General features: G+C 52.3%; 2 protein-coding genes across 16 annotated transcripts; one reads left to right on the top strand and one right to left on the bottom strand.

Moving 5' to 3' along the window:
- The first annotated feature begins 1,299 nt into the window (after window positions 1-1,299).
- On the top strand, window positions 1,300-19,067 carry Dctn2 (dynactin subunit 2). 2 transcript variants are annotated; one of them, XM_021173563.3, is made up of 14 exons: window positions 1,300-1,450; window positions 4,496-4,564; window positions 11,782-11,878; window positions 12,062-12,123; window positions 12,886-12,984; window positions 13,353-13,513; window positions 13,645-13,792; window positions 14,665-14,730; window positions 14,897-14,935; window positions 15,105-15,182; window positions 15,277-15,348; window positions 15,532-15,634; window positions 15,729-15,820; window positions 18,721-19,067. In XM_021173563.3, exons 1-14 carry the CDS (start codon window positions 1,388-1,390, stop codon window positions 18,805-18,807), a joined length of 1,236 nt encoding a protein of 411 aa, XP_021029222.1. In that variant the 5' UTR covers window positions 1,300-1,387; the 3' UTR covers window positions 18,808-19,067. The 2 variants fall into 2 exon arrangements, with proteins under 2 accessions (XP_021029222.1, XP_021029224.1); XM_021173565.3 differs by lacking the exon at window positions 1,300-1,450 and adding an exon at window positions 3,351-3,615.
- Window positions 19,068-19,215: 148 nt separating this feature from the next.
- Window positions 19,216-27,884, bottom strand: Mbd6 (methyl-CpG binding domain protein 6). Of its 14 annotated transcripts, none has more exons than XR_015048494.1 (15): window positions 25,993-26,322; window positions 24,903-24,966; window positions 24,678-24,814; window positions 24,351-24,453; window positions 24,077-24,239; window positions 22,827-23,867; window positions 21,978-22,636; window positions 21,615-21,765; window positions 21,325-21,497; window positions 20,808-21,224; window positions 20,673-20,725; window positions 20,306-20,369; window positions 20,001-20,171; window positions 19,676-19,739; window positions 19,216-19,438 (listed from the first exon to the last, which is right to left on the bottom strand). XR_015048494.1 is itself a non-coding variant. In XM_021173568.2 (13 exons), exons 3-13 carry the CDS (start codon window positions 24,788-24,790, stop codon window positions 20,097-20,099), a joined length of 3,012 nt encoding a protein of 1,003 aa, XP_021029227.1. In that variant the 5' UTR covers window positions 24,791-24,814; window positions 24,903-24,966; window positions 27,856-27,884; the 3' UTR covers window positions 19,216-20,096. The 14 variants fall into 14 exon arrangements, 8 of the variants coding, with proteins under 8 accessions (XP_021029227.1, XP_021029232.1, XP_021029225.1 ...); XR_015048493.1 differs by having other exon boundaries at window positions 19,216-19,570; XR_015048491.1 differs by having other exon boundaries at window positions 19,216-19,739.
- Window positions 27,885-27,916: the final 32 nt, after the last annotated feature.

The following is a 27,916-nucleotide window of genomic DNA, read 5'->3' on the forward strand; positions in this document are numbered from 1 at the left end:
TCCTCACCCCTTCCCCACACAGCTCACTTTGCTACACTCGACCTGTCTGCTCCTCCTTAGACTCCACCTACAGGAATGGAAAAGAGGACTAAGGTGGGCCTGTCGCCTGCCTGGGAAAGAGCACCTACGGGCCTCCCATTCCCTTAATTCCAGAACACACACCCCCGCCAAAAAAACCAAAACCAAAACCAAAACCAAAAACAAAAAACAAACAAACAAAAAAACCCCACCCATTACACCCCACTTTTCATATTTAAATCACACTTATCCTCCCTTTCCCAGCCTCTTTCTGCTCCTCAGATGTACAATGAGCCAGTGAGCCTTTATGGGTGCGAAGCTACAGAAGTGAAGTCTAGATCCCATGGCATGGAGAAAAGACAGGCAGGTCTTGCCTACTCCTCTCCCTTTCTTCACAGAAAGTGCTACCGTCTGGTGATAATCAGGTGGTAATAATATAATATATAATAGAAGTAAATATAATATAATAATAGAAGGGAAGACAAGCTATCTTCCAGCCATTCAGGGACAGATGGAGTTCTCATCAAGACCTCTAAGGTTGGGGTGGGATATGGGTAGGCAGGGCAGCTTTTGCAAGAGAACAGGCGTGTAGCAGCCTGAGGAAAGGAACAAAGGGCCAGAGGTCCTGCTGTGAGGAGCTTCCAGGGCAAAGAGTTACGTTTGGGTCTCAGACAGGCTCAGTATCTCTGTGTGTTTACTGCCCTAGTTACCTTTGGACAGAGTCTCCATTCTTTTCTTCTCCCAGTTTCCACACCGGAAGAAAAGAAAGAAAGAAAGAGAGAGAGAGAGAGAGAGAGAGAGAGAGAGAGAGAGAGAGAGAGAGAGAGAAAGAAAAGAAAAGAAAAGAAAAGAAAAGAAAAGAAAGGAAAGGAAAGGAAAGGAAAGGAAAGGAAAGGAAAGGAAAGGAAAGGAAGAAAAGAAAAGAAAAGAAAAGAAAAGAAAAGAAAAGAAAAGAAAGGAAAGGAAGAAAAGAAAGGAAGAAAAGAGGACAAAGAGCCAAGCCCAGAGAGTTCTTGTCCTGTCTCCTCCGCAGCCCAAAACAGGAACACCACGAGCTGGTCAAATTGATTTCGCTCAATGTCACAGCCTCTGCTTGTCAACAGAGAGCTCGGATGCAGGGCTTGAGGTTCCAGCCAAGGGGAGGATGGGGTGATGGGAGAAGGCAGAAGGGAGGGGGTGGAGGCCTTGACTCAGAAACTGGCCAGTGTCTAGGGTCAGTTAGCTATTATGGGGGAAGGGTGAGAGGGCGGTGGCCTAGACAAACAAGCCCTAACCGGCCAGATACCAGCTGAGCCGGGCCTTCACTAGTCACACTCGTTGACTCTTAAGGGAACCGACAGAAAGAAGCCCAATACATGACCTGGAGCTCATGGTGACAGAGGCCGAGGCTTGGGCAGAAGTCAGGAATGAGAATGGCGAGTTCCTAATTCAGGTACGCTACCCTCGGTCGTTTGGCACTATTTCTGAAGGTTGCAGCATCTTGCAAGCTCAGGAAATATACCAACGTCCAGCCTCTAGAGGCAAGGAGGTGGCATCCTTAGTGACTTCAAAATGACAGTTCAGAGAGGCAAGAGTTCAGTGGGTATGTGTGCCCACACATGCCCCCAACAAGGTTTTTATACAGCTGCGTCAGTTCATCCTCTATTTTCCGTTATTTTAATTTTTGAGATGGGGCCTGGCCGGGGGGTGGGGGTGGGGGGGTCCTTACACAGGCTAGCCTGTTCCTGTATTCTTCCTACCCAGGCTACCAAGTGCTGAGAATATATGTGGACAGCACTGTGTCTGGCTTGAGGACTTCGTTTTATCCTGAGTGTGCCTTTTTATTTCTCTACTAGCACATAGTAGGTTTTCTATTTGTCTCCCACCTCCCATCCCAGCCCCAACCCCCTTCCTCCTTCTCCTCTTCTGTTCTTGTTTTGAGACAGTTGGAGCTACATAGAGATTCTGGGACTCACTAGACCAGGCATGTGCCACCACACCCAGCCTATCCTTCTGTTTTAAAAATGGGTCAGTGAGATGGCTCAGCAGGTGAAGGGGCTTGCCACACAACTGAGTTTGATCTGCAGGACCCCCATGGTGGGAAGAGAAAGCAGATGAATAACAGCTGTCCTCTGATCTCCACACTTATGTGTGTGCACACACCACACACACACACACACAAAGAAACAAATTAAATGAAATAATTGGGGTTTCTATTGTCATGCATTGATGTGGCAAAGTAAGATTACCCATACTGTATCTCTCTTCCAGAAAGATTGGTTGTTGACTGGACCCAAAGCTACTATATGTAAGGTCCTGAGTTCAATCCCCAGCCCTGAAAAGTGAGTTCCAGGCCACCCTGAACTATAGTTTGAGACCTGTGTCAAATTCCTTCCTCCTAATTTCTGGGGAACTATTAATGAAATTGATGACCATCATGGAGAGTTTAGTCAGACTGTGTGCCAGCGCTTTTTCATTTAAGATGTCCAGACTTTTGAAGAAAAAAAGAAGAAGAAATAGCACCCTCAGACGAATTTGGGTTTCAGATTATTATATGCATATCAGAAATATAAGAAGCATGCTTATACTAACAATTGTTAGTTATTTACCTGAAATTAACTTCTATAAAATTGTCATTATTTATTTATTTTATGTGTATGGGTGTTTTGTTTGCATGTATGTCAGTGTACCACGTGTGTGTATGGTGCCCTCAGAGGCCAGAAGAGGGCACCTGGTACTGGAGTTATAAATGGTTGTGAGCCACTATCCGGATGCTGGGGATAGATCCCAGGTCCTCTACAAGAGGACTGTGCTCTTAACCCCTGGGACATCTTTCCAGCTCCTGAAATTAAAATTTAACTAGGGACCCTCTATTTTGTCCAGAAGCCCTAACCTGAAAAGATGGCCTCACTTTTCTATTCTTTAAATGTTTACTAAATCTTGCTGTTGTTTACAACGTGGAGAGCTGTGTGGTTTCATGTAACCAATATCTAGGTTTTCTAAAGCAGGAATTATGAAACTCCTTTCAGCCGGGCGTGGTGGCGCACGCCTTTAATCCCAGCACTCGGGAGGCAGAGGCAGGCGGATTTCTGAGTTCGAGGCCAGCCTGGTCTACAAAGTGAGTTCCAGGACAGCCAGGGCTACACAGAGAAACACTGTCTCGAAAAACCAAAAAAAAAAAAAAAATAAATAAATGAAACTCCTTTCATAGACTATTAAGAACGAAAGGAGATAAACTGTATGCAATAGCTCCCTAACGTTGTTATTGTCGCTCCCTGCCCAAGCCCCAGAAGACCAGGACTACACATCCCACAATGCTAGGCGGCGTCTCCTCGCCATTACCTCATTCCCTGTCGCTCTCACCAATCCCAGCCTGTCCAGGGGTGTGGTAGCCGGCTGTCCTCGCGACTTTTGCTGTCCCCCGCCTCCTGCCGGCCTGCTCCTGTCGCGAGACTTTCTGCTCCTCCGCCGCTCCCCTTATCGTCGCCTTTGCTGGGGACCCGGACCCAGCCTCTCCCCCACTCGGTCACCAGCCCCGGCTCCTCCGAGGCCTCGGTCCCCCAGCCCCGCCTCGCCGCCGCCATGGCGGACCCTAAATACGCCGATCTCCCCGGCATTGTGAGTACAGGGCCGGGCCCGGCTCCCCAGACCGCGCCCCCGACCTCCCGAGGACCCCCAACAAGAAGCCAGCCCACGACCCCTCCCGCTGGCAGTCCCTTAGCCCCAAAGGTTCCCGCCGCTCGACCTTCGACGGCCCGCAGCACCTTCTGGACTCCAGACCGGACTGGGCCGGGCCGTTGGACCGCGTCGGGCCCCCTTTCTGGCAGTAGCCGGTTTCTCTGCCCAGAAATCGCCTCCGGGCGCTTACCACTTGAGCCCGAATGTCTTTACCGTCCATGTCAACAGTGCCCTTGTCGCCCCAAATTTCCCGATTGCCCGCCCCCGCATCCTGACTCCAGCCGTACTCACCAGGCCACTTGGGGGCTTTCATCTTGCCAGGGAAGAGGTCACTGTTGCAGAAACCTTGTGCCAGTGGGGAGCTCTGTGCATTGCGAGCACCTGTGTGCTTGCTCCTCGTGCACAAGCCGGCATGTACCCTCCGTTGATGCTGCCCTCTGCATTCTCAGGGTTGGGGGCGGGGGGTTGGCACACCGGACCTTGAGAACTAAGGTCCTGAGTCACTCTCAACCCTTGTACAGTGATGTGCAGGGCCTCAACTCAAGAAACCCTCACCAGATTAGGACAAGATAATTACCAAGGACTGGCCTCTCAGCCATGTTCAGGGTAGCGTCTTTCTTTCACTATGGACGTTTTATCCCAGATCCCAGTTTGTACCTGTGGTCATCCCACTGGATGAAACGGACATAGAGTTGACAGGGGAGGTGGAGGGCAGAATCCTTGAATGACAGTCAGGTTTTGCAGTACCTTGTTCAAAGGAAATGGGATAAGAGATGAATGCTGGGTAATGAGTTTGGGTGGTCACCGCTTCTCCCTACAGGCCAGGAACGAGCCAGACGTTTATGAAACCAGCGACCTACCTGAGGATGATCAAGCAGAGTTTGATGCGGTAAGACTGTGTGCTACCTCAGGATCCCTCTGGACTCTGACCTTTCTCCCCAGTTACACAGTTACATACAGGTCCTTTTCCTTCTCTGGCAAGCCACAACAATAAGTGGGTATGCCAACCCCAGCCTGGATGGTGTGGAGGTCTCAGGGCTTTCAAAGGCCTTGCCCAGCAGCTGGCAGCCATCAATGAACAATACCAGAAAGGAGAGTCGAGCCAGTGAGATTACAGCTAACAAGACCTGTAAAACCCAAGTCTTATTAAATACAATTGAGATATCTCAAAGCAGTTACATTCTGGACTAGTGATTAGTTAGTCCCCAGGGTCTAATCTGTGCATTGAATTATAAAGCTTGAACATAGTAAATCGTTTAAGGTTGGAGTAGACATTTTTGTTGTTGTTGTTGTTTTTAAGATTTATTTTATTTATATGAGCACGCTGTAGCTGTCTTCAGACACTAGAAGAGAGCATCAGATCCCATTACTGATGGTTGTGAGCCACCATGTGGTTGCTGGGAATTGAACTCAGGACCTCTGGAAGAGCAGCCAGTGCTCTTAACTGCTGGGCCATCTCTCCAGTCTGACCCTTTTTATTTTATAAGATATTTCACTCATTAAATTAAATTCTCATTAGTATTTAGCAAGAACTTGAATTTGAACAGCCATTAGGGAAGGTGGAAGCAAATGACGTGGAAATGTCAGAAAACCACACACCTGGTCAGACCAAGATCATTTTGAGGAATAACATAAATACTGTAATCAGCAGAGAAAAGACGATAGTAATATATTAAGTCTGCTCTGTGTGCTCTGAGGAGTCAGGGGCGGGGGGGACACACTTTAACCAGGAATTTATTCATTCTGTTTTGGTTTTTGCCAATTGCAGAGGAAGAGATGCCCCAAAGGAGCCCTTTTACATGACTATTAGACTGTGTATAGGAAGTATAGGAGTTAGGATACGTATAGGTAACATAAGAGAAAGCCCAGGGTGAATGAACAGCAGTCAGTACAGTCCTGGGGGTACAGAGGTCCAGCGATGACCTCTATAGATTGTGTTGTATTAGCTCCACAGCAAACTGAGCTGAGCTAGGCTGGGCTCTCACTGATGCTAGGAGATCTCAGTGGAGGCGTGGCCAGAGTCATGGGGACCTGGTCAGCAGGCCCAGTGTGTGTGTGTCCGTCCTGTGGCCGTGTCTGTGGGGCTGGTTACTTGTGAGGAATGTTGGCAGCTGCCTTACACTGGCATGGCTTGGCGTGCTCACTTATTCCTTATCTTGTTCTCCCGTGTGGAAGTGCTTCCTACACTGTGGGAATAACTTCCTGTCCCTTCCCTCCACAGTGTGCTCCTGGTGGCTTCTGTATCTGCTGGCATGTCAGTCTGCCGATCCCTCTTCCCCCAAAGCTTATTATCTGGGGATAATGCAGATGGTATCTGAGTGTGACACTGTCACTCCAAGAGGTGTCTCCGTTAACTCTGTCCTCAGAGCAGGAGAGTATAAGATGAGGAGTGAGCTCAGAGATGCCTCAGAACCTCAGCCTGTAAAATACCAAGCTTGCAGGGAGAGGATAAGACTGTCGGCTGGTCACTGTGATGTAGACAGACAGTGGATATGGTGACTGCAGCTCCTCCCATTGTTGTGTCTCAGCCAGCTTGTCAGAGAGGAGCGTGTGTGGAGACAGACCCTCAGCACATCAGAAGCCCTGAGAGCTAAGTTACTTCCTGATGTCAGCTAATGTCTCTGGCTCCTACATGTCCCTGTGGGCCTTAGGAAGGCCGTGTTTGGAAAGTCAGCTGCACATAATGGCTCTGCTGCTGCCCATAATGCTGACGTAAATGTGCAGCCTGAGGAGCATCCCCAATCCAGAGACACTGTGGCTCTGAGGCCTGGATGCTGGCTGGGAGCCTGTCCATGTCTCATCTGCGGCTGGACCAGTCGCTGCAGGAACCTCCAGATTGTTTCCAACTTTAATTTTATTTGTTTTCAAATTAAGTATAAATATTTGTGAGGGGGAAAAAAACTGTTTAAGGCTGTGTAGTGAAAAAGTCCCCCACTTCTACCTGCCCCTCAGTTTTGTTCCCTGGGGACAACCAATATGGCCAATTTGTAAATAATTTTAAGGTCTGCAAATGTTAATTTATTTTTTATTTTATTTTTGAAACAGGCTCTCACTTGTATTGCCCTGTCTGGCCTAGAACTACCTATGTAGTTTTATGTAGCACAGGCTGGCCAAGTGCTAGGACTTAAGACATTTGCCACCACACCTAATTTCCAGGTGTTACTCTAAGGGAATATCAAGTAGAATGGCCCAGTGGCCCTTCAGTGTCTTTAATCTTCCTTTGATTTCTCTACTGCCAAGAAAATAAAAAAATAAAGTTACTGTGGAAGTAAATAATATTCTTTAGACCTTAATTGCTAGTTTAACTTAGACATTAATGTACTATGATGTCCATAATGGGAAGGCTGGGGCAGGAAAGAAGTAGATTTGGTTTGTTTGTTTTCAAATGATCCCAATTTTTCTTCTATTTCTTTAAAACAATTTTAGCCGGAAGTAAAGTATTTTACAACAGGAATGGGCTGGAAAAAAACCGAGGCTGGCAGCCCTTCCCTTCACAGTATGGGAAGATCTACATCTCAGCCACGCCCTGGCTGTCTGAGACAATGGCTTCTCAGAGTGGCCTCTTTGGAAAGCCACCTCCCAAACTGAATGCCCTCCTGGGGCCCACAGCCTGCCTTGGGTCCTGAAAGCACTCTGCTTATGGCTTAACCAGAGAAAATGAAGGACGCCTCAGAAGAGCAGGACTCAGCTTCTCCCACCCTGTATGGTATAGCTACTCCGAGGCCATGGAGAAGGAAGATTTCTGAGTCTACTTGGTGCCCCCCCCCCCCAACTGAGGCATGCCCCACCCCTGCCCAAAATTAGCCTTCTGTCTGAGGTTTGCTCTCTCACAGTTTCGAGTCACAGAGGGAGCTGACTGTGTTCATTGACTGTTGCTGCAGTTTACTTACTGAGTTTTTCCTAATGCTTCCCCCCGTCCTCCCTCCTCACCACCCTGCCTGGACACTAGTTTGCACAAGTAAGGCCATTCAGTGCTTCTTCTCTGCATGTTTGTTCATTTGCCATCTTGCATGCAATGCTCTGCCTCTTTGCAATTGTTGTAGCTGATTGTTTCAAATTCCAAGGAGTCCCTGTTTGGGTCTTGCTGGCCTTATATTTAAAGATCATTAATCAAAGTTTAGAAACACAACTGTGATGCACGAATCATTGTGAATCATTGTCTCTTCACCTTATGAGGTCTGCAGAATAAAACTGGAAGGAAGGAGGGAGTCAAAACATGGAGGCCTTTAAACATAGGGTATAGGCTTGGAAGGAGTTGCAAGAAGAAATGTTTATGAGCTGGCCTTCAGCCATTGTAGACAAGGGTGGAGAGCAAGGGGGAAAGCCAGACCCTTGCTCCCACTTCCTCCTTGTTTGTCAATTATTGGACGAGAAAGGCCCATTTTGATATTCTCCAATGCTAAGCCTTTGTCGAGAAGCAGGATGGGAGAAGGTACTCTGTGTGATTTTAGGATAATAATTTGGGTTACCTGTGTTTCCCGAGTTTTTCTGTTTCTGTATTCCTTGTTTAGAAATGATGGGCTACCAGCATTATACTGGTCCGTCCTGGACAGTTTTATTCTACAGCTCTCTCCATGTTTCTTGTCACCATGGTTCGGAAGTCCCCCTGGCTGAAGTATTGCATAGAGCCTGAACAGCCTCAGCAGAGTGGCCTCCGTCCCTGTCTGATTTAGAACCTTAGGGTTAGTTCTCTGAGGCAAGGCCACTTGGCCAAACAACCATGAATGAGAGGTAGTGGGAGCCAGGGTCCAGGTGAGCTGGACCCAGGATCAGAGCACTTAGACATTTCTAATTTTCTGTTGTATATCAAATTTCTAGGATAACTGTTTCTACTACATATTTTAGGAGTTATGGCCTGACCCTCATCCTCTCCCAACCCCCATGCAGATAGGCTTGGTATATACAGCACACACCACTGCTCATGCCTGTTGTGGGTTTTTGCTGGATTGCTTTGTTTTTTTGCCTCTTCCCTCTTGGTTTGAACTTCACTTGCAGTCCATGGTCTCCCTCTTCTTGATTTTTTTCCCAAGCCTGCTTTTAGCTTGGTGAGAGCAAGTTAGAAACAAGTACAGTACCTCTGTTTCTCTTGTAGCTCTGCGTGTGTTCCTGTGGGTGCTTATGCCCACTTGTGTACAGGGACATTGTAGGACCATGGAGTCACTGAATGTGGGCAAAAGAGGCCAAAATAAAAGGAGCTGCAACTGGGCTGGATGACCTGTTAGGGAGGAAGTGCATGTCTGTCCCTCACGCGGGTTTTCTCACATACGATGTCAACCAGCCCTCCACCTTTCCACCCATCCATCAGCAGAGCTAGAGAGGCAGGGCACACAGTTGGAGTCCACCAGTCTGCTTGGAAGTAAGATCTAGACATTAGCCACGTGAACTACTAAGGGAGAGCCTCCCTTGAGGACTGTGGGCGCTCGCTCAGGTCAGGTCCCCTGAGTCTCCACCTTCTCTGTGTCACATCCTGCCATTTCTATAGCTTCCCCTCACCTGAGCCTTCTCTTTTGCACTTCCTGTTCTGCCTCAGCTTGTAGCAGCTAACTCCTCATGTCCAGCACTCACTCCCCGATGGCTGCTGCTAAATGGCAAAGCTCCACGCATCCTCAGCACCAGAGAGGAAAGGGTCTCCAGGTCTTCCTTCTTTTGGGGCACATTCTGACCTCAGCTAGAAATCTTGGCCCCCAAATTTTGATAGGTTCCCCTGGGGCTCTGTGGTGCAGTGTTTGAAGACTCATGTAGTGCATGTGACAATTTGCTAATAACAATTTTGTCTTTTTTTTCCCTCCCTCATCCCTCTCCCCCACACCCTTTCCTTTTTAACTCTTGATTTTCTCACCTCTGGGGAAACCACAAGGAGCTGGTAAGAAGCCCAACCTTCTGTCTGCTTTTTTAATGGGGTGTGCTGTGGTGGGCAGGTGTTTCTATCCTTTCATCTCTACTAAACCTTTGACCTCCTAGTCTGTCCCACACTCAGCACCCATTCCTGTCTCACAAGACACAGTAGTGGCATGGCAGGTCTGAGATGCTGAAGGCCAGCATGTGTGGCCCTCCTGGCCCAGGCTTTCTACAGCAACTGCTGAGACCCACTGAGCCTCTCCTCAGTGCTGGCCCTTGTTGTTCCCAGCTCTCCCTACTTAAGGAAGCTATTAGACGCAGGCTGTCCCTCTGTCCCTCATAGAGCACTTTCTCTTCAGGTTGTGCCCTGTGCCTTTTCCTTTCCTTTTCTTTTTTCATTTGTGTGTTTGTGGTAGCAGAGGTCTAGCGCAGGGGCTCAAGCCTGCAAGGTCAGTCCTCCAGCACCAAGCGACAGCACCAGCCTTTCATCCCTCCTCTTTTCTTTTTTTTTTAAGATGGGATCTCACTTTATAGACTAGCTCGACCTGGAACTCAAAAGGGACCCAGCCTTCTTGGTGCTGGGATTAAAAGCGTGTTCTGCTGCTGGCTGGCCATCTTTTTAAGAAGTTGGTTTTTTTGGTTTTGTTTTTGATTTTGTTTTTGAGTAGAGTCTTGGGATCCTAGCTGACCTGGAACTCAGAGTGAAGACCAGGCTGGCTGCAGACTTGTAGCTATCCTCCTGCTTCAGCCTCCCAAATGGTGGGATTACAGTGTGAGCGTCTTCCTGGGTGCTGGGATTACACGCCTGTGCCGCCATGCTTGTCTGAAAAGGGGCCTCTGCCTTGTTGGCTTTTATGGAGAGAAACCATGTTTCCAGGAGCCAGCAGCACAGCGGTGCTTGCCTGTCTTGAGCTGCTGTCCTTAGGCAGTTTAGAGACCAGAAACCACATGGCTACTTGGCAAGTGGGGACTTCTGAGGGGAAGGGGTGAGGGGGACTCCGATGTCTCTTCTCTCCACTGGGCCCTTGTCTTGTCCCTCTGCCTAGCAGCTGCCTGAAGGGAGGGAAGCTGCTGCTTTGTCCTCGCCTTCTCTCTTGTCCTCAGCCTGAGGCTGCCACCCACGCCCACCACGTTCCCCCTGTGACTCTGGAGAGGAGAAGATGGAGCCTCCTCGTAGCCATTGCTCTCTCTCCTGTCCTGGTTCGCCTCCCTGTTCCCCACACACCCACACACAGGCAGAGAGAGCACCTAAGCTCACACCTAAGAGATGGGCCCAGGCCTGTTCTTTTTCTTCTCCAGGAAGGAAGGGATGGAGGGAGGAAGGAAGGAAGGCAGGCAGGCAGGCTTTTCTAAGGGATTCTAATGTGCAGCAACCCGATTGAGCTTCATTTCCTAGATTCAGGGAGATGTCAACCCCTAACAAAACAGCACTCCTAGGCACCTCCCTTCCTTGAGCACTGTAGTGGCCTTCCCCGGTTGGAAGATGTAGTTGTTGATGTGTAAGAAGGAATGTCAGCCTCAGGTCTAGGGTTCGGTGTTTCCCCTCTCTGCATGTGCCTGACTTGATTGATTGGGTGCAACAGAGTGGTCTAGTAGCCAGGGCGCGTGCCACGCTTCTCAGTGCTGAGGGCTATGTACAGCCCTTGCCTAAGGTGCTCCTGGGACACTCGTAAGGTGTCCCTTTAATAGTAGCCCGCTGAGCTGTTGCTGCTCCTCCATATCCCCTGAGCTGTCTGGCCCCACAGTAGCCCAGAAACCAGGCTTCTAAGCACACACTCTGCCAATAGTTGTCTTCTATCTATGAGTTGATATCTTACTTGTACAGATGAAACCTGCCATTTTACATTGAGAATATTGCCCTTGCCTCCTTCCCGTCCAGCATGGGTGAGGAGTCAGCTCTAAGTGGACTTGTTTAGCCAGGGAAGATTTACTTTTGGGAGGGGGAGGTCAGGAGAGGTCAAGTTTGTTTCTTGCCCTGAGTGCATGGTGTATGCCAGATAACTGGGAGGGGCTGAGGGAGGGGAAGCTTATGTACAGAATGGGTGGGGGAGGTCACACCGCCTCTGTCCCTAGCTAAATCAGGGTGTTAATATTTATACTACCAAGGCTCCAGCTTTACCAGGAAGCTTCTCTTTTCCCAGGCTGAGCCTGAGTGGGAGGCTTGGAATCGAGCCCCCCTTCTTTCTCCTTGGAAAAATAGAGTACAGTGTCTTAGTAGTTTGGGGGCTTTGTCGGATAGAAGAAATGCTAAGGTCCCTGTCCCCTCAGGAGGAACTGAGCAGCACAAGTGTGGAACACATCATTGTCAACCCCAACGCTGCCTACGACAAGTTCAAGGACAAGAGAGTGGGGACAAAGGGGCTTGGTGAGCCTGGGCTGGAGGCTTGGGGAGGGGGTGCGGGGGTGGTCCTAGAGAGCGAACATGCTGCCTGAGCCCTGAGGATCCGATCCCTTGTGGAGCCTTCTGGGAACAGCCCTTACAGTCACCTTGGTCTGGGGCTGAACTGGGCCTAGACCAGCCCACTCAGTAGTCTTCTTCTCTTGACAGATTTCTCAGATCGCATTGGAAAGACCAAGAGGACAGGATATGAGTCTGGAGACTATGAAATGGTTTGTTGTGTGATGACCATGGGTGGTGAGCCTGCAGGGGAGTGAGCAGTGTTAAGCTTTGGGCTTTGTTTCTTTATTTTAAATTTCTCTCTTATTTTTTTGTCTTTGTTTTTTGATTTGGGGGATTATTATTATTTTGTTGTGTTTTTGTTGATGTTTCAAGGCAGGGTTTCTCTGTGTAGCCCTGGCTGTCCTGGAACTTGCTCTGTAGACCAAGCTGGCCTCAAACTCAGAGAATCATCTGCCTCTGCCTTCCAAGTGCTGGGATTAAAGTCTTGTACCACCATACTTGGCTTTGGTTTTTGTTTTGTTTCTTTTTAAGATTTATTTATTTTTATATTGTGCAAATGAGTATTTACCTGCATGAATGTACCATGTGTGTGCCTGATGTATGGAGAGACCAGAAGCAAGCATTGGATTCTGTAGAAATAAGGTTACAGACGGTTGTAACTCACCAGATGGCTGCTGGGAACTGAAGGTCTCTGATGGCAGCCAGCGCCCTCAGCTGCTGAGCCTGAGGGATGTAGTCTTAGTCTGAGTGTGTCTGGGTGGCGTCCACGCAAGATACACTTGAGAGTGTTGTGCTCCCTGCTACAGTTCTGGAGTCTCCAGACCTCTGTTGTCTCCCTCTCTTCTGTAACTTGAGGGTAGTGAGGATCCAGGTGGAGGAGGGATACCTTACGACTTAGGTCCAAGGTTTGGATTAACTCCGAGGGCTCCCTCCAATGGGACAGGTAACATCAACTTCCTCCTTGTCTCTAGCTTGGAGAGGGTCTGGGAGTGAAGGAGACACCACAGCAGAAGTACCAACGACTACTGCATGAAGTCCAAGAGCTGACAACTGAGGTGGAGAAGATCAAGGTAACGTCCGTACCCTGGCTTCTGAGTGACTGGGCTGTGAGGTTTCCAGAGCTGGGAAATACAAATCTATATTTAACATTGTTAAATTCAGTGCTGTTCTAAAATCTATCCTGGGCACGTGGCAGTGGTGGCTGGAAAGATTAAGAGCACTGGCTGCCCCTTCGGAGGATCCAGGTTCTATTATCAGCACCCATTTAGGGCCTCACAACCATCTGTAACTCTAGTCCCATGGGATCTGATGTCCCCTTCAGGCCCTTATGGCCACCGCATGCATGCAGATACATAAAGTAAATAAAACAGCCTGGCCATGGCTTTCTAAGGTTGCTTTTTTTCTCACTTCCATCCTGTCTTACGGACTCCTCCATCAGACGACAGTGAAGGAGTCCGCCTCCGAGGAGAAGCTCACCCCTGTGGTGCTGGCTAAGCAGCTGGCCGCCCTGAAGCAGCAGCTGCTGGCTTCCCACCTGGAGAAGCTTCTGGGGCCAGATGCTGCAATCAACCTTGCCGACCCAGACGGAGCCCTAGCTAAGTGAGTGGGACGGTGCAGGACAGGAGGGAGGTGGTCTAGCCATTCTTTAATGAGAATTGTGAGGCAGAAGAGAGATTGAAATAGCCCTCATCCTTTGGGTCTGGATATTCTCACTTGTTCTTGTGCCCCAGGCGCTTACTGCTGCAGCTGGAAGCAACTAGGAGCAGCAAAGGCAGTTCAGGGGGGAAGGCTACAGCTGGGGCCCCCCCAGACAGCAGCCTGGTCACCTACGAACTCCACTCACGGCCTGAGCAGGACAAGTTCTCTCAAGCTGCCAAAGTAAGTATGAGGGAAGCATAGGTTGGGAGCTAGGGAAAAGTCAGGTAGTGTAGGCTGGGAGCTAGGGAGGGAGGTGCGTGCGGCCTTTGCAGGGCCAGGCCTAGGGAGGGAAAGCTTTTGAGTCCTTGGAGAGCTTCGGACTCCTCCTGAAGTCTTACTCGCTGTATCTCCTTGCGTTTCTGGGGGGGGGTTTTGGTTTTTTGGTTTTTGGTTCTTGGTTTTTTTTTTTTTTTTTTTTTGGTTTTTCGAGACAGGGTTTCTCTGTATAGCCCTGGCTGTCCTGAAACTCACTTTGTAGACCAGGCTGGCCTCGAACTCAGAAATCCGCCTGCCTCTGCCTCCCGAGTGCTGGGATTAAAGGCGTGCGCCACCACGCCCGGCTTTGCGTTTCTGTTTTTTGAGGTAGGGTCTCAACGCTAGCTTTAAACTCAAGGATGTGACTTAGGCTGGCTCTGAACTCCAGATCCTCCTGCCTCTGTACATCCCAAGTTGTCCATCCTCTTTATACTTAAGTTTAAGATTGTAGCTAGGGGTGTGGTCCAAGAAGGGGGCCCTTGCAGGGCTTGGAGGGGAACAAAGAATCACCTCCTCCTCCTCTTCTTCCTCCTCCTCCTCTTCCTCCTCCTCCTCCTCCTCTTCCTCCTCCTCCTCCTCTTGCTCCTCCTCCTCCTTCTCCTCTTGCTCCTCCTCCTCCTCCTCTTGCTCCTCCTCCTCCTCCTCTTGCTCCTCCTCCTCCTTCTCCTCTTGCTCCTCCTCCTCCTCCACCTCCTCCTCCTGCTCCTCCTCCTCCTTCTCCTCTTGCTCCTCCTCCTCCTTCTCCTCTTGCTCCTCCTCCTCTTGCTCCTCCTCATCCTCATCCTCCCCCCCCATAGGTTGCAGAACTGGAGAAGCGTCTGACGGAGCTGGAGGCCACTGTCCGATGTGACCAGGATGCTCAGGTCAGGTACTCTCCTGTACTAAGTCTACAGTACTCAGAGCCCTGAGTACTTATCCCTTAGTTCACAGTGTTCCCACAGTCTGGAAGCTAGGGGGTTACAGCTAGAACCAGGAATCATCCTATGGCTGTATGAAGACTCCTGACTTCTTCCCTCCATTTCCCACCAGAATCCCCTTTCTGCAGGTCTACAGGGAGCCTGCCTTATGGTGAGTCTGGAAGGAGCTGGCATGTGGATTACAGGGGTCAGTGGGAATGTCTTAATTATGACAATGAGTGTGTTTATAGCCCTAGATTAATTCCAGTGAAATGTTGCAGACCTTTTTTATAATTTGACTCTTCTCCTGGTGACACTTGTTTAAACCCTTCCTTGACTAGGAAACGGTAGAACTGTTGCAAGCCAAAGTGAGTGCCCTGGACCTTGCAGTTCTGGACCAAGTAGAGGCTCGGCTTCAGGTATTAAGTAGAAAGCTAGTTGGATTCCAAGTAGCTTGGGACTTTAGAAGCCCAGGTCTGGGAGCCCTGTCACCCTTAACCCTTGTGCTTTCAGAGTGTCCTGGGAAAGGTGAATGAGATTGCTAAGCACAAGGCATCCGTGGAGGATGCAGACACGCAGAACAAGGTCAGGAGCTGTCTTCTCCATCTCTGTACCTGCCTTGCTCCCCCAGGCTCCTCCCCTGAGTGGTAACATCCAAACGTAGGGGCTTTGCAGCCTTGGGTCTTAACCAGCCCAGAGAGTGAAGGGAGCACCTTCCCTCTGCCAGCTGTGGGGTCAGCGTCCCCTCGGCCCTGCCTACTTTTCCAGGTGCACCAGCTCTATGAGACCATCCAGCGCTGGAGCCCGGTCGCCTCCACCCTCCCTGAGCTGGTACAGCGACTTGTCACCATCAAGCAGCTGCATGAGCAAGGTGTGTGGCAGGCAGGGCCCTGGGCTGAGGGAGGGCCTGTGGTCCCCTCTCACCATGGATTCTGTTCTTAGCCATGCCCTCTTCACTTCTGCAGCTATGCAGTTTGGTCAGCTCCTGACACACTTGGATACCACCCAGCAGATGATGGCCAGTTCCCTTAAGGATAATACCGCACTCCTGACCCAGGTGTGGGGGTCTTTTTATTTTTGTTGCCACTTTTTGCCAGGGCAGGGCAGGGCAGCTGAGGTTCTCCAGCCCTACCTCAGAGGGTTTTGTCTTAGGGCTTTGAATGTCAATTCTGTTTTCATAGTTGTAGGACCTTTGTGCCCAGCCTGGTTAACCTCTTTCTTTCTAACTGTGGCTTTTTTGCTTGCTTGCTTGCTTGCTTGCTCTCGGGAGAAACGGGGAATGTTGGGCAGTCACAGTGTGTTGGACTGACCTGAAGCTTGTTCTATAGACCAGGCTGGCTCACATTTGTGGCCATCCTCCTCCTTCCTCTGGAGTGCTGGGATCACAGGAATGTGCTACCATGCTTGAATCCCCTTCCCACCCCCGCCCCCCACCCCAGCCCCCCACCCCGGAACAGGTCTTGCTATATATGCCTAACTGACCTGGTATTGATGTAGCTGAAGTGGCGCTCAGACACAACAAAGCAAACCCTGCTGCTTTAGGCTGGGATTAGGCCTGAGCATGTTTTGTCTCTACCTCCTTATTAAAATATTTTAGTGTAAGTGTGTGTATAAGAGAGTTAGTGTGTGAGTAGGAGTGTGTTCGTGTGTGTGTGTGTGTGTGTGTGTGTGTGCGCGCTTGTGAATGTGTTTGTGAATATCAGAAGCAGCAGATACTTTGGAGCTTGACTTTAGGCAGTTAGCTGTCTAAAGTGGGTGCTGGAGACTGCGCTTGAGTCTTCTGCAAGAGTGGTATATGCTCTTAACCCTTGAGATATTTCTTGAGCCCTTTATCCTTTTTGAGACATGGTCACTTACAGAAATTTCAGGAACTCATTGTAATGTATTCCAGATCCTCTTGTGCATGCACACACACACACACACACACACACACACACACACGGGAGCATTGGAGTTACAGACAAGTACCATTAAGCCCACTCTTCTATTTATTTTTATGTGTATAGGTGTTTTGTCTGCATGCATGTCTCTGCACCATACATGTGCCTAGTGCCCACAGTAGCCAGAAGGGAGTGTCAGAATCTATAGGGCTGGAGGTATAGACAGCTCAGAGCTGTCACGTGGGTGCTGGGAATTGAACCTGGGTCCTTTGGAAGAGCTGCCAGTGCTCTTACACCCCTGAACCACCTCTCCAGACCTTTGCTCACATTTCTACATAGGTGCTAGGGGAATCTGCATTCTGGTCCCGATGTTTGCCAAGTAAACCCCGAATCATCTCCCCACCCGGTCCCCTGTCCTTCTCCTCTTCCTTCTTTTCCTTTACTTTTTCAAAGATTTGATTTGCCGGGCGTAGTGGCGCACGCCTTTAGTCCCAGCACTCGGGAGGCAGAGTCAGGCGGGTTTCTGAGTTCGAGGCCAGCCAGGGCTACACAGAGAAACCCTGTCTCAAAACACCCAAAAAAAGATTTGATTTTATGAGTGTTTTTCCTCCATACACACAGGTGTGTCGTATATGTGCCTGGTGCTTGTGGAGGCCAGAAGGGGGCATCAGTTGCCATAGAACTGAAGTTACAGATGGTTGTGAGCCAACATGTGGTGCTAAGGATTGAACCTGGGTCTTCTGGAAAAGCAGTCAGTGTTCTTAACTGCTCAAGTCTCTGCAGCAGCTAGCCTGTTTTTATTCATTACTATGGCAATGCTCAATACATAGCTATGGACTCAGTTTCTATTGGATGAACTATTCTTTTTTTTCTCTTTTTTTTTTCTTCTTTTGGATGAACTATTCTTAGTGCTGTCAGGAGAACTACAAACCATCAAAGAAAAGTGCAGTGGTGCACACCTTTAACCCTAACACTGCAGAGGCAGAGACCGGGATTTCTTGAGTTTGAGGCCAAACTGGTAATTATAGTGAGTTCCAGGCCAGTCATGGTTACATGATGAGACCTAGTCTCATAATAAATGGAGAGAAGAAAAAGCCAGATGTGATGCAGCACACACCTTTAATCCTAGCACTCAGGAGACAGAGGAAGGGGGTCTCTCTGAGTTTAAAGCCAGCTTAGCTTGGTCTACAGTAAGTTCCAGGACAGCCAGGGCAAGAAACCATGTCTTGGGAAAAAAAGGGAGAAGTATTTGGTATATTTTTCTCCTCGCTTTCTAGAAATCTGAACCCATGAAGACTTAAATCTCATCGAAGTCTTCTTTGCTGTCTGTCCTTCCATAAAATAAGTGAACAGCTCTGAAGGCGGAGAGGGTCAGAGTCTTAGTCATGTAGACCCTGACCTAAGTCCACAGTACTCAGAGGGTAGTTTGAAAACTGCTGCTACAAACACTTCTTCACCTACCCGCCCACCCACCCACCCCTCTCAAAACCAGAGACCCAAAGCTGTGTTTCTGTTTTAGAGACAGTTCTCATGTATTCCATGTGGGTGCTGGGAATTGAACCTGGACCCTCTGGAAGAACAGCCAGTGAGTGCTCTTAACCTCTGAGCCATCCCTCCAGACCTTATGGCCTAGGTGTTTTTGTGTAAACACTGGTTGCAAACTGAATCTGATCCAAACTGGACTCAGATTCACAGAGATGGCTCCATCTGCCTCTGCCTTCCAATGCTGGGATTAAAGGGCCGTCCACTCTGCCTGGAGTGCATGGGATATATGTGCAGCTGGGGATTGTACCAGGGCTTTATGCTTGCTAGGCCAGCACTCTAGCAACTTAGATAGATAGTCTATCTGTTTCTCTTTCTTTTTCTAAAAGAGAGATTCTTTGCCGGGCAGTGGTGGCGCATGCCTTTAACCCCAGCACTTGGGAAGCAGAGGCAGGCAGATTTCTGAGTTTGAGGCCAGCCTGGTCTACAGAGTTTCAGGACAGCCAGGGCTACACAGAGAAACCCTGTCTTGAAAAAAAGAGAGTTTCTTCTGGGTGTTCCTCATCTCTGATAGACTGTTCTTGCCCCTTTATAGGTGCAGACAACGATGCGTGAAAACTTGGCCACAGTTGAGGGGAACTTTGCCAGCATTGATGCTCGGATGAAGAGGCTGGGAAAGTGAGCGCCACTGGGAGCGGGGATGAGCCTTGCCCCTGAGCTGTCAGACCTTCCATGGGCAAGGGTTCTTGTTGCATGTGGGGTACACACCCTCCCGACAGTGGGAGCTGGGGGCTCTTACTGGATGAGGTTGCGGGCCCAGCCACATGCACTTCACGTCCAGTAAGTGCTTGGGAGAGAGGACTGGGTCCTTCCTCTAACGTCTCTGGCTGAGTCTAATACTGTACAACTGTCTCTGACCATTAAATGCTGTTGTACCATGGAGTCTCTGCTGTGTTCCTGGATCTCGGAGAGGCAGCACTGACAGACGTGCGTAACGTTAACAGTCTAAGTCACACTATTATGAGACTATTTCAGCTGTAATCTGTTCTTACCGAAGAGCTAAATAAAAAAATGAGTACAGAGTCAGAACCAGAGTTTCAAAATATTCTCATCTGTTAAATTAAGAGTGTCTCCCATAGAAAAGCAGTGGAGGCCCCACAGGGCAAGTACAAAACAGAATGAAAACTCCCAAGGGTCTTGTCTTTACAAAAAAAAAAGGCAGGAGGCAGCCCCTGGACAGCTGGTCATGCTGGCCGCTCCGGCTGGACCACGCTGCATGATCCCCAGTGGCATCGTCACAACGTCTCTGAGCGCTTGATGGGGGAGAAGGGCCAGTGTAGTGTGTATGGAGGAGAGATCCAAAGTCCTCTTGGCCCCTTTTCATATCCCAGAGGAAAGCAGAGGGAACCTGGCTACACTTTGAAATGAGGCTATGTGTTTCGATCCTGGGGATAGGGATAAGAGGGGATCTGTGCTTTGAGCAACCTGAGCCAGAGGCAGAGGGGTGCTAGTGGGATTCGGGGAGATGCATGATGCTTATTGCTCTGTACCTTTCACTGGGAAGGAGGGCAGCAGCCAACAGTAGCTCACAGGTTTGTAAACTGAGCCTGCTGGCTTTAAGAAGGGAGGCAATGAAGTCGAATTAAATATAAAAGAGTCATTTGTGCAAAAATAACTTAAACAAATAAAAGACCTGGGGAAGGGGTGTCCCCTTAGCGCCTGATGGGGAGGGGCCATATACCACCCCCCAGGCCTCTTCAGTGACATGGCTTTGGGGGGGAGGGGGTGAGCTTCCCTACCCCCTGCAATGGCTCAGGATGGGATTTGTGGGGGAAGGGGTTGCATTTGTGCTCTGAGTGGGGAGTAGTGCCCCACCCACTGTCCACAGGTGCACGTGGCTGGCAGGGGCTCCCAAGGCTCAGCACTCAGCTCTCCCCAGTCAGGGTCAGATTCCAGCTCCAGGTATGGCTGCTATGGGGCCAGTTTCCTCCTCTTATTTTTGGCAGGACGTCCAGGGCGGGCCCGGGGAGGCAGAGGGACAGCTGCCTGTACAAGAGAAGTTGAAAGAAGTGACCAGTTAGCTGAGGTAACAGGAGTCTTTCTCCCCACCACGCTAACCTTCCGTTCTTGGCTCGCCGCTTCTTGTGCCTCTAACCCCCACACCTCCAAGCCGCACTTACTCGAGTTGTAGGGCTGGGTTCCAAGGTAACGTCCTGGCGGGAGCTGCTGCTGTTCCGGGCAGGGCTGCAATAAGGGCACAGATGATCAGGAGCAGCTCCCGAGCACCAGGTGAATTTCAGAAGGCTGGTGAGAGACTTCTACATTTGGATAGTAAAGGCACAAGGTCCTTATTCATATTCAAGTATCTGCCATTTTTGAAAAGCAAGCCACTATTTGGGACCAGGGGTATATATGGCTCAGTAGTACAACACTTGGCTTAACATGCACAGGCCCTGGGTTGATCCCTAATACCACAGAATTAGATGGCACTGAGGACACTTTTCTAGTCCCAACAAATAGGTGGCGCAGGGTGGACCTCACACTCACTTGTATTTTCTCCTCCGGCCACGACGAGACTTTCTGACTATCCCCGGGGGCACCTGAGGAGAGATGGATAGTGTGTGTGGAAAAGGGAGACGTGCACTTGAGCCCAGGGCCTGAACCTTACATTAGGACACCTACCTTAAGGTCCTCAGAATGGGGCCCAGGAAGGGGTGGATCCTTGGGCTCAGCACCCCCTTCTGCTAGCTCCCCATTATGCTGCCAATGGTGAGTCCTTCTTGGGGACCGTTCCATTTGTCCATTGAAGCCACCACGTGTCCCCCACTTGAGTGCTAGCCGGCCAGGCTCTCGGCGGCTGCCCGGCTTTCGGCCTCTGCCTGGCCTGGTCTCACCGTTAATGCCCCTAAGTCCCCCTCCTCCCCTCCGGCCCCGTTTCCCTGACCCCCTCCCAGTGAGCAGCTCGGGGACTGGGGGGTCAGGAGAAGCATGGGGTGGGGCTAAGGCACTGAGGGGAGGCCGGGCAGGCTCCGGTTCGAGGGCTGAGGCGGGGCTCTCGGGGGGCAGACAGGGGGCGTCTGGCTGCTCTGGAGGGATCTGCTGGCAAAAACATCTCTATTTCAACCACAGTCCTCTGTACTCAGAAAACCTTCCCAGGCTGAGGAGACACTTTCTTCCTGACAGAGACCCATCCTCTTACCTGGAGACTCTGTAGCAGGCAGGCAAGGGGACTAGAAGCCTCTGACAGGGCAGGAGGCGCTCCCCCCCCAGGGAGGAGCTGCAGCCCTAACTGGCTGGAAAGAAGAGGGCCAGGAGGCTGCAACAGGCTGGGGAGGGCTCCAGGGCTGCTGGCCAGTGAAGACAGATCACCTGCTGAGAAATGGTACATAGAGCTTCTCCTTCACAGGCTGAGCGAACCCACACTCTTCAGGGTTACCCAATGGTCAGAGGAAACTTCCCAGTTTGGACTGCTTGTCTCGTGCCACTCACCCAGCAGGCTGGCACTCAGCAGAGGGCTAAGAAGTTGGGATCTCCCTGAGTTGGAGGGGGCCTTGCCCAGAGAGGAGGCCCCCGGGTCAGTAGTTGCCGTGGTGACACTGGAGGTAGGTGGTCCAGGTTGGGGGGCACTCAGGACACAGGGCTAAGACGAAGAATGGTTAAGCGTGTGGTGAAGTGTCGGACAGGCGTACAGCAGTACCTCCATATGCATTGTTTGACTAAGACTTTGGGTGAAGTAGTGGTGCGCCCCTCTTGCACCCACCCTACCCCAGCCAAGACTGAGTCTTCCCCAGAGAAGAGCCCAGCCTGATTTAATTCTTATTCTGCCCCACCAGCTCATACCCTGGGTCTTACCTGGGGGGGTGTCCCCGAGGGGGGATCCAGGCTGGCAGCCAGCAGCGCAGAATTTAAAGCTATGAGGGTGGGTGGGGCTGAAAGTGGGGGGAATAATAGGGGGGGCAGGTCTCCCAAACCTGAAAATGGCTCCCCATTTGGACCCCCAGCTCCCTCTGCAGAGCCTTCCCCATCCCCAGCTGTGGGGCCCAGGGCCAATAGGGGCAGAAAAGAGGCAAGGAGATTGCTGGGGGGTGCAGAAGGAGGGGGGAGGAGGTCGGAAGGGGGTGGTGAAAGCAGAGAAGCCACCAAGAGTGAAGGTCCTTCGGGCTCGCCTGGGGCTGAGGGAGGGCCAGGCCCCCCTGGTGGGGGCAACAGGGACTCAGGAGGAGGCTGTCCTCCCCCTGCCAGCACACCAAATAAACTGTGGCTAAGGAATGGAGAAGGGGGAGGCTGCCCCAGACTCAGAGGGAGAGGCAAGGCCCCTAGCATCCCCGGGAAGCCAGCTCCACTGAGAGCCAGGCCCTGCTCAGGGCTGGGGAAAGGGAAAGCCTCCCCACCAGCCAAGGGAGGCAGAGGGCAGGCTGGGCCTGCCCCCATCCCCAGCCCATCAGACGGGCTTTGAAGCACAGGACTGGGGACTACAGGGGCTTTGGAGGCAGCTGGTGGGGCAGGGGCACCTGTAAAAGAAAACAAACTCAGCTCCTGGAACGCCCTCTTCCTGGCACCCACAGAACCCAACCTCTCCGACACAAACCCCCACCCCACCAGAGTGCTCTCCAAACTACCCTCCCCCCCACCCCACCCCACCCCACCCCCGTGCCCTGGATGGCTGTAAGGCTGAGCTTAGAAACCCGGTGACACTCATACCTGGCACACTGCTGAGGCTGCCACTGGTGGTCCCAGGCAGAGAGGGCTGAATGGGGTGCCTGGGCTGGGGAGGGCTCCCTGAGGAGAGGGCTGGGGGAGGAGGAAGGTGTGCATCTGACCCCAAAAGGTTAAAGCTTCCATCCGAATGGGAAGGGCCAGGGGTGGGGAGTCCCAGTAAGGACAGCACAGAGGGGAGAATAGGCTGGGATGGCTCTGGGAGAGGAAAGGGCTGAGGGACAGGAGCAGGCGCCCGAGGACGGGTCCGCCTAGGGGTCTGAGGGCCTCCCCCTTCTAGCAACCGCAAGACAGTTGGGGGCCGGCGAGGCCGCCGCTGAGAGGGACGGGGTGATGCGTGGGCAGCTGAGGGTGCCTGGGCACGGGGCCTTCGGCCCTGTAAAGTGCTGGGAGGGGGCAGCTGGGCCTTGGCTGCTGCAGAGAGCAGACTGCTAGCAAGGAATGGGGGTGCCCCAGGCCCCTCCACTGCGGGGGCCCCTCCCAAGGATCCCAGGACCAAGGGCAGGTGCATAGTGGCTGAAGACACTGGTGGCTGAGTGGCAGGACCAGGGGGACCAGGGGGGCCAGGGGGGTTATTGCTTGGGGGCAGGGGAGGAGATGTTAAGGCATCGCTACAGTGGAAGAGAGGAGAGTCTGAGGGTGGTGAAGAGGAGGCGTGAGGGGCTGGAGGAGAGCCCAGGTCAGAGGGCACCAGGTTGGATCGGAGGGAAGACCCCCAGTTGTAGGAGGGGGCATTGAGGCTGATAGCAGGTGGGGGAGGTGGGGCTGGAGAGGGAGCATTGCCTCTTGGGAGGAAACAAGGGCTGCTGCTGCCTGCTGAGGGAACTGGATCAGGAAGCCGGGGTGGTGGGAAGAGCCCTGCAGGGCCTGTCAGAGGTGGGAAGGCCTGGGGAACGGAAGGTGGGTCTTGGGGAATGGAGCCAGGACCCCCGTTTAGTGGAGTTGTAGGAGGAGCTCGACAAGGAGGGCGGACAGAGGGGGGCCCTGGGGACACAGTGTGGAACATCTGGGGGCTTGCTCCCTCTCCTGCAATAAATGAGAAGTCAAGGGTCAGCTTGTGGGTCCATCCCTGCCGCTCCAGTCCCAATGCCCACAAGTCACAACCATGTCCTTTCTCACCAAGCTGTCCCCACTGACTCCACCCTGGGCCTGCCTTCTCAGATCACCTCCCCCACCATCCACCTTCCAGGCCCCAGGTTTCCCCCATTTTTCTCTAAAGTGGCAGGAAAACTCACCAGGAGAAGAGTGTGAGCAGGTGGTCTCCATGCTGCGGTACAGAGTTGCCATGGCAACAGCTTTCCGCCTGTGGTTGCACAGCTTGGTCATGTCCTCCTCTGATGCAGGCCCCACCCCAGCCCCACCCGGGGTCACCGGGGCCAGAGGGTCAAAGTTGAAAACCTGTAAGGTAGGAAGCACGGACAGGGACAGTGAGGGGGTGGGATCTCAGGGAGGCACGGTGGTCAGTAATTGGCTTATGCATTGAGTCTTTGGCACCCTCACAGCTCTGACCTTGGGTACATTAAGTGGACACTCCAGACCGCACTTGCAGGTCCCATCGCTGAGGAGGTAGCTACGGGTTTGCTCCAAGGAAGACAGCTCTGTGCCACTTGGGCTGGGAAAGAACAGGGTCACAAGTATGGGGTTAATCTCAGCCTATCTGGAGACACTTCCTAAAGGACAGTCAAATGCTTTCCTGGGAAGGGCAAGGCGGAAAGGACGTGGGAAGACACAAAGAGTGAATGGATCCAGAGACGCAAGATACAGAGAGCAACAAGGTGCCAGGAACCACAGCTCTGAGAGGAGGGGTGAGGGGACGAAAACTCTGAAAAGTCATACCTGATATAGTACACAGCACCTTCTCGCACACAGCGCTGCCACCCGATGGGGACAGGCGTGGCCGCAGGGCCCCCAGCTCTGTCTGCTGCACTGCTCGCATTGTCTCCATTCATTGTGTGTGATGAGCTCCCCTGGGCCTGACAACACAGACATCCGTGTGGGCACGAGGAGGGTTAGACCGGGCTGGGTACCTGAGGGAGAGTTCTGTCATACCACCATGGCTACCTGAACATCTCTGCAAACATTGTGGGATCCAGTCTAAAGCCAGGGCCACCAGCTTAGCCCACACCTGCAATACAAGGAAAGAGAGGGGCCTCTCAGTCTACCAACTCAAGAAACACCACAGCCCAGAGCACTCAAGGAAAGGACCATAAATAACATGACGTAGCGCCTGTAAGGACCTCAGGATCTGCTGGCCATGTCCACAACGGTCCCCTCCAAGCCCAGTCCCTAGAGACCAGAGTAGTTCAGCACCTCAACTCCCAAGAACCACAAAATCATACCCTAATTTCTTGACATATGAAGGCCTAGTTCCCTTTGTCTAGGCACAGAAGACTTCAACTAGGAGTGTGGGCAAATCCCATAATGCCAGGCCACTAGGAAGTTTCCCAGTGTCTGGCCACTGCTGTGCCCTCCCCCAGGAAGATCATATAAAAAGTACAGATTGCCCCACAGGTCACCAAGCAATTGCCCAACTGCCTGGCAGGGTAGTGCCAGCAGAAATCCCCCCATGCCCACTCCATCCAACAATCTCGGATCTAATTCATTTGGACCTCCAAAGAGGCTGGAGCCAGAGCTCTGTCTTCCTCCAGGATCCTGAGAGCTCCTGGTCCTCTCAAGCCGACGAAAAGGGGATTCATAATCCCCCACTGGCTTCCAATTAACAACAAGAAGCATTCCCTGACATGTAGGGACGGCCCTTAGACCTGCAAGTACCCCTCACCAACCTCACCATCGCTCCCGCCGCACACTGACGGCTTCCAAACTTTCCCTCTCATAACAAGGCGCCCTGTCACCCAGACTGCTTCCTTCAGCTCGGGGAGGAGGGGAAGGCAGGCGCACGAAGTAGGAAGGAACTTGGGGAGAGGGCGGGTGGAGGGTGGGCGAAGCACTGAAGGGAGCGAGGTCAGGAAGGCAGAAGTCAGGCACTTAGGCACTTGGCGGGGGAGAAACGGCGGGGGCAGGTGAGGGTGCGGGGCTGTGGATGGGGCCGGGGAAAGGGGCCGAAAGGACGCGGAGGGGGCAGAGGGTAGGGACAGAAGGGGAGGAGAGAGAAGGGAGGGGGAGGGGCGGGGGGGCCGGGCCCCGCACTCACCGCGGCCCATGGTTCGGCTGGCCCCGCCCTGCGCAGTCGCGGCCCAGAGGGTGAGTGGGAGGGGGTGGGAGGTGGGTCGGTGGAGCCCGAGCCTCCGGTACGGCCCCGGCCGGTCTTAGCAGGAAGCGCCGCCGCCGCCGCCGCCGCCGCGGATCACCGAGCGGCCTCCCGCGCATGCGCCATAGGGGCCAGGGGCAGCCCTGGGGATTCCGTTCCCAGAAGGCACCGCGCAGGCTGCTACCGCCGCCGCCGTCGCTGCCGCCGCCACCACCGCAGCCGCCGCCGCCGCCGCCGCTGCCCGGACGGGAGAGGGGCGGGGCCGGGCCCCCGCCCAGCGGACAGCAGCGAGCCAACAGGAGGGGACGCAGTGCGCATGCGGGAGCGCGCCTACCCCTCCCCCACAACCCCCCATTAATCCCCAAGAGAACAAACACCCCACGCGGCCCCCCCCCGCCCTCCGCGGAAGGATCTGGGCCTCTTCCCAGGCCACTGGTGGCCAATCCCAATCCTCCCTCGGGAGGGGCCCCTTCCGAAGCCACAATCTGTTGGGGGAGTCAGGAATGTCAGGTCCGGGAGGGGCCAGCCCTAAAAGATGAAAGTCGCGACTTGCCCTGCCCCGCCCCAAAGGCTTCCTGGGTAGTGTGCAGAGACTTGACCCGCCTCTCCAGGTCAACATGTCACAACACGACCTCAGCCTGTCAAGTCACATGACCTCTGCCTGTCACTGACAACCTGGTCTGTCTTTAGGCCAGGAGAGACCATCTGGTCCAACCCACCCCCCACCTCTACTAACAGAAGGGGAAATGAAGGTCTGGAGCGGAGCGAAGAAGCAGTCTGGCCAAGGACCTGTCACCGTCGCACCATCCAATAGCAACCGGTCTTGGTTCAGTTTCTACTTAGACAAACTCTGGCTTGCCCCTCTTGAGTCTACGACAGACTATGTAATAGGCCACCACATGGCCTCTGTTTTCATGGCACACACACAAAAAATACATTTTGCAAGATGTTCTTACTTTTACTCAAGTTTTCTCCACAGAGCTGCTTTTTTACCTTTATAGTTGTTTAATTTACAAATGAGTAAGGTAGAATCCTTGGACAAATTAAACTAGAATCTGTGTTTCCTCTGATGACCCAGTCCAGGGCAATCATGCGTTCAAGTGCATGCACGTCCCAGGCTCTACTGTAGGTCGTGAACTCAGACAGCTAGAGGCAGGAGGCCAGCTCCTCAGCAGGGAGTCACAGGACTCGCTATCTCGGAGAAGGAAGAGGGTGGATACTGGGCTTAGTGAAGGGCGTAAGAGCATCACACAAAGCAGGGGTGGGATGAGGAGGAGGCAGCAATCTACACTCTGTAAAGAACTTCAATCCTAGCACATAATGGACGATTCAGAAACAAGCGTTAAAGGTGCCTCTCTGAGAGAAGCGGGTGGACTATCAAGGAACTCAGTCTTTGGGACGCATTAGAAGGCTAAAAGAGGAGGAGAGCTCTTAAAAGATTCGAGGAGATGTCAATCCAGGTGAACAAATTGGAAACTTTAAAGAGATTCAAGAGCCCCGGTGCCCATTAGCTGGGAGGGGCCAGGGAAAATGGGAGCCTTTCATGGAGGAGTAAGTTAAAGGTGATGGGAGGTGGGCAGACAAGTTCAGGAAGGACAGCCGTTGGGGCCGTTGGACACTGGGAGCTGGCGCTCCGCCCTCTTTCCTCTCTCCCCCATAGCCCCCCTCCCGCACCTCCCACCACCATCGACGTCCCCTGCGCGTGCGCGCACGGACACCGGTTGCCAAACATTGCATCATCCCCGCCCCCCCCCCCATCCCCTCCCTCGCCGCGCTCTCCTCCGCGCGCGCGCATGACTCACTCACCTCCTCCGCGAAGCCGCGTGACCCAAAGCCACTTCCGGGTCCGAGACAACGTAGACTCTCA

Source organism: Mus caroli, unplaced genomic scaffold (genome assembly GCF_978045245.1).
Source record: "Mus caroli unplaced genomic scaffold, Mus_caroli_1 scaffold_9, whole genome shotgun sequence".
Taxonomy (NCBI): domain Eukaryota; kingdom Metazoa; phylum Chordata; class Mammalia; order Rodentia; family Muridae; genus Mus; species Mus caroli.